This window comes from Lepus europaeus, chromosome 3 (assembly GCF_033115175.1).
Source record: "Lepus europaeus isolate LE1 chromosome 3, mLepTim1.pri, whole genome shotgun sequence".
Lineage (NCBI taxonomy): Eukaryota > Metazoa > Chordata > Mammalia > Lagomorpha > Leporidae > Lepus > Lepus europaeus.
In genome coordinates this window covers 23,257,299-23,262,532 of record NC_084829.1, presented here as the reverse complement: position 1 = coordinate 23,262,532, position 5,234 = coordinate 23,257,299, and the positions used below count along the sequence as shown (strand labels likewise).

General features: G+C 52.5%; 1 protein-coding gene across 1 annotated transcript; it reads left to right on the top strand.

Annotated features, from left to right (window-relative positions):
- The first annotated feature begins 880 nt into the window (after positions 1-880).
- On the top strand, positions 881-2,571 carry ID4 (inhibitor of DNA binding 4). The gene is made up of 3 exons (XM_062185371.1): positions 881-1,674; positions 1,984-2,042; positions 2,482-2,571. Exons 1-2 carry the CDS (start codon positions 1,216-1,218, stop codon positions 2,026-2,028), a joined length of 504 nt encoding a protein of 167 aa, XP_062041355.1. The 5' UTR covers positions 881-1,215; the 3' UTR covers positions 2,029-2,042; positions 2,482-2,571.
- Positions 2,572-5,234: the final 2,663 nt, after the last annotated feature.

The following is a 5,234-nucleotide window of genomic DNA, read 5'->3' as shown; positions in this document are numbered from 1 at the left end:
GAATTTTAAATACTCCGTGTGCATGCATTTTTAATCTCTACGTGCTCTACTTTCCTGTGCAAGGCAACCGCTTTTCTTTAGCTCACTTTTGCATCTTGATGAGGAAAAGAAAAAAAGACTCTCACCACGTTTGGGTCGTAATTTAAAGATCCCTTTACGAAAAACTTGCATTCGATTCGGCACGCCTTTCCTTTTTCTGTTTTTCCTTCGCTAAGCTTTAGCATTTTTTTGTTGTTGTTGTTGTTAAGAATACAAGAAGGCTACACATTCCCATCCCATCCTTGTGGTTTCTGCAATTGTGAAAAGGCGAACCATGCAATAGGGGGTGAAACACCGAAGAGAACGAACGCGGGTCTTTCTCAAGGCACTGACAGGCCAGGGACCCAGCGGCGGCCGGCGCAGGGTCCCCGCGGCCCGCGCTACTGGGGGTGTCCGGGTGTCCCCGCGCCCCCCCCGGCGGCGGCCGAGGCCGGCGCGGAGCGGATTCCAGCCACACATTCCCGCAGTTCTTCGCAGGAACTTCGCTCTCTCCCCCCGCCCTCGCAGAGCACACCCCAGCCCGGCCCGACGCCCATCCAAGCGCTTCCCTGCGCGCCCCGACCCCACAGCGTTGACGGCATGGAGGGCCCTTCCCATTGGCCGGAGCGTCACTCCCCGAGGCGGCACTGGCCGCCTGATTGGCGGGCCACTCCCGGCCCCCCGCCCACCCCGGGGTGCCCCGCTCCCCGCCTCCCCGCGCCGCCCGCGTCCCCGCCCGCGCGCCAGCCCGGCTCGGCTCGGCTCGGCTCGCGCTGCGCCCAGGCCGGCGCGCTGGGCCCGCCCCCGGGCGCGCGGCGCTATAAAGACAGCTGCGCGGCGGGCTGGGCCGGAGCGTAGTGCAGGAGGCGCGGCCGGCGGTCGGCTCCGGGAGTGGGGCGGCGGAGACCCCCCCCACCGCCCAGACCCCCAGCTCTGGCTTAGCGGGAGCTCGGAGGGCAGTGACCAGGGCACTTTCTTCCGCTGCTTGTGCTTGCCTTCCGCTGTGGGCCGAGGGTTGCCCACGGAGCAGAGATCCCCCCGGAGCGACCCTCCCCGTCAATTGTCGGAGCGCCGGGCGCGCCGCGGGTGCCCGAGCGCACCGGGAGCCGAGGCCAGGCGGGCCCGGAACCTGCCTGCCCGCCTCGCCTCGCCTCAGCGGGTCCGCCTGCGGAAGGCGCGGGGCGCAGGGCGCGCGCGATGAAGGCGGTGAGCCCCGTGCGCCCCTCGGGCCGCAAGGCGCCGTCGGGCTGCGGCGGCGGGGAGCTGGCGCTGCGCTGCCTGGCCGAGCACGGCCACAGCCTGGGCGGCTCGGCGGCCGCGGCGGCGGCGGCGGCCGCGGCGCGCTGCAAGGCGGCCGAGGCGGCGGCCGACGAGCCGGCGCTGTGCCTGCAGTGCGATATGAACGACTGCTACACCCGGCTGCGGAGGCTCGTGCCCACCATCCCGCCCAACAAGAAAGTCAGCAAAGTGGAGATCCTGCAGCACGTTATCGACTACATCCTGGACCTGCAGCTGGCGCTGGAGACGCACCCGGCTCTGCTGAGGCAGCCGCCGCCGCCGCCGCCGCCCGCGCCGCCCGCGCCGCCGCTCCACCCGGCCGGAGCCTGTCCGGCCGCGCCGCCGCGGACCCCGCTCACGGCGCTCAACACGGACCCGGTGAGGGGGCCGGGAGGGCGGCGGCGGGACGCGGGGGGGCTCCCCGCGCTCCTCGCGGCGGGGTGCGGGGGGGGGGGGTCCGCGAGAACGGCAGCCCCCTGCCTCCGGGCTCTCGGGCCACCCGCCGCAGGCGGGGCTCGGCGAGCTCGGGACCCGCGCGGAGCGCACCGCGGGCTGTCAAGTGCACAGCCGGCTCGGGGCGGGCTCCCCGGGGCTGCGGGCTGGCCGCGGGGGACGCAGCCCGGACCGTGCGGGCTCGCGGCTGGCGCCCGCTAACCTTTGCCTTGGTGTTGCGTGTTGCCGTTACAGGCCGGCGCGGTGAACAAGCAGGGCGACAGCATTCTGTGCCGCTGAGCCGCTCTGTCCAGGTGAGCGCGCCTGGTCCGTCCCGAGTGGCCGGAGACGCCCGGCCCCGGGGGGCTCCCTGGTCTGCGGGGAAGCGGGCCCCCTCTGTTGCCGCCACCCGGCTAGCGAGTGCACCCGCACTTCTCCTCGGGGTGTGTGCGTGGAGCGGGGGGGAGCCGTCCCTGTCCGTGCAGACGCGGCCGGCGGGCTCCGCACGCCCGCCCCGCGCCCGCAGCCGGGCCGCCCTCGTGGGCGCGGACAGCGCCCCGAGGTCCCGCGCGCGCAGGCGGACGGCCACGGGGGGCTGGCGGCGGGGCGCGGGCGCCCGCAGCTGCGGGTGCTGTCCGCCCCGCTGGTTTGTTTGGGGTTGTTGATCAAGCATGTCTCGAGTTGGGTCGGCGGCGCCAGGCAGTCTGCAGCGGGAAGGTTCACACACCCCCTCTATTCATTCCTCTTCCACAGGTGTGCGGCCGCCTGCGCCCGAGCCAGGCGCCTGCCCAGGGAGGGGGCAGAGCAGAAGTTGGTGCAAAAGCCGCCGAGGAAAGAACGCCTCAGCCAGTCTAGAAACGCTTTCAGTCGTCATTCCAAGAGAGAGGGCGAGGGAGGAACAATTAAAACTCTCATCCTTTTTATTTTTATTTTTATCTTTGCACGTTCATAAACATTCTGCATAGGTATTCTCTTTCGTCTCTTCATTTATAACCGCTGTGAATTGTACATTTCTGTGTGTTTTGGAGGTGCAGTTAAACTTTTAAGTGCGACAGGACTGATAAAATAGAAGATGCGAGTAAATCCGACTTTAGAAGCCTACTTTGTGACCAAGGAGCTCAGTTTTTGTTTTGAAGCTTTACTAATATACCAGAGCATTGTAGATAATTTTTTTTTTACATCTATTGTTTAAAATAGATGATTATAACGGGCAGGGAACTTTCTTTTCTCTGCAAGAATGTTACATATTGTATAGATAACTGAGTGACATTTCATACCATGTATATATAGAGATGTTCTATGAGTGTGAGAAAGTATATGCTTTAATAGACTACTGTAATTATAAGATATTTTTAATTAAATATTTTTTGTAAATATTATGTTGTGTGTTTTTTTTAAACCTATGGGAATATTTCTTTTGGAAAATTATTTTTCAGCTCAGTTGCAGAGCTCTTGATATCTTGAATGTCTTCTTTTTTTTTTTTTTTGCTTTGGCCTGGCTTTTAATTTTTGTTTTGCCCCGTATGGTAGATTCGGAAATAACAGTTATAGATTGAGGTCTTGCATGACTGCATGAGATGTTTAATCACAAAATAAACTCGTTCTGAGTCCATTCCAATGTGTTTTCTTTCACCTAGATTGAAGTCTTTGTATTTGAAGCATATGTGTTGAAAATATACGTTATCAGGTTTTTTTTTTTTTTTTAAATACAGGGTTTTATAGTGTAAAAATATAAAAGTATGTGTTTGTGTTTTTTAACTGAGGTCAAAATGGATTCTGGGTGATTTTAAATATAGGATGGGGAAATGCTTGGAGTTTACGAAATCTGTCTTCAAAGTGAAAACAAAAAAATGCTTATCACTCTTCATTTTACACTAACGCTTAATGTCACGATGTTTCATGTCTGTACAGATTATTTAAATCATTGAAATGAAAAATGTTCTCTGCTTGCAACCAAAGGACAAACTCTTGGAAATGAACACTTTCTGCCTTCCTTCCTCCAAAGAATATTAATAGGCAACAGTGGGAGAAAAAAAGATAAAAAGGCGTAATGGCAAATCCTTCAAGCAGGGATAAAAGTCGATCTTCAAACATTAACTTAAGTAGACCAAAAATTCTGATGACTGCGTCTAGATTATTTTTTTATGAAAATGATTTTCACTATAGCTATGTTAGTCACTGCTAATCTACTGTCCAGTCTCTTGTGATGTGTAACTTTTACATGTGAATATTAAAGTAGATTTATCTGTCTTGTACTGTGATCTCTGGTCTCATTTATTTAAAACCTGACAAGTTTTTTCAGACTCTCTTTTTAAGGGAAGGCATTGTTTTCTAGGTTAGATAGACCTATCAGGGGCTTCTGAACATTATGCATTTAATGTGGTGGGTACTTTACACACCAGTTAGATGGAATTTTTAGAGAGAATTAAGTAGGATTTAATTGGGTGCTTTGTAAATAGTCAGCTGTGTGTGTAACATGGTCTGTTTGATTTTTAAAGGAAAGGATTTGTTTCAGATTATACAAGAATAAAAGTGTTATAGACCCAGGGGACTTTTTATGAGGTCAGAATCAAATATTTATACGAATGTGAGATACCGTAGTCCCGAGTTGTTGAAGTGGCAGTGTCTCAACAGAAATGAACAAGAAGCAATTCTAGATTAGAGCCAATCGAAAGGTTTAAAAATCTGCTCCATCCCCAACATGTTATCCCCTCAGCTCTGCCAGGTGACTGGTCTTCTGTATTTTTAGAATTTGATATATTTGGTGTTGAACCCTACAATGTCAGGATTGCTTTTTTAGATGAGGTCTGCTTTATTTTTGTTCATTCTTGTCACACATCATGAGGAAAACACCAGAACACTGCTGGAATTCCAAATCTGATTGCATTCTTTGTTATTAAAAAGGGCACAATTCCTCCTTTTTATTTGGCAGTTTAATTTCAGTAGAGAACAGGTCACATGTTCCCCGTTGGTTGGAATTGTGCCTCTGGGCTGCCGAACCCCACCTATACCTTTGGATAGAGTTTAATACTTGTACTGGTGGACCCTGAGTCTCAAGCAAATGGATAAATATTTTATAATTTTTACAGGTAGATATCACTCCTTAGTTAATATATATTTGGGCCATGAAAATCTTCTAAAAGAAAAGTACTATAGTTAACTATATTTCAGAGACTTGGCATTTTCCCTTCAACCAGCATTTGATGTCTATAAAGAAACAAGAGTCATTGTATATTAAACAACAACAAAAAATATATACACAGTTGTGTAAGATTCTACATTCTATTAAAATGTTGGCTGTGTCCTAAGCAAGCAACCAGATAAAATCATTTTGAGTCTTATCTAGGTTGTTCTAAGTATTCAGATACTTGGTTTAACAAAGGAAACTGTCCTGACTTCTCTCGTCTTATTTGTAGGCTTTCCTTGTATTAGCACAACCAAAGAATAAGACTAATTCAAAACTGTCCCACAGTGGATGTTGTTTCTAAGGTTCCTACAAAAAATCC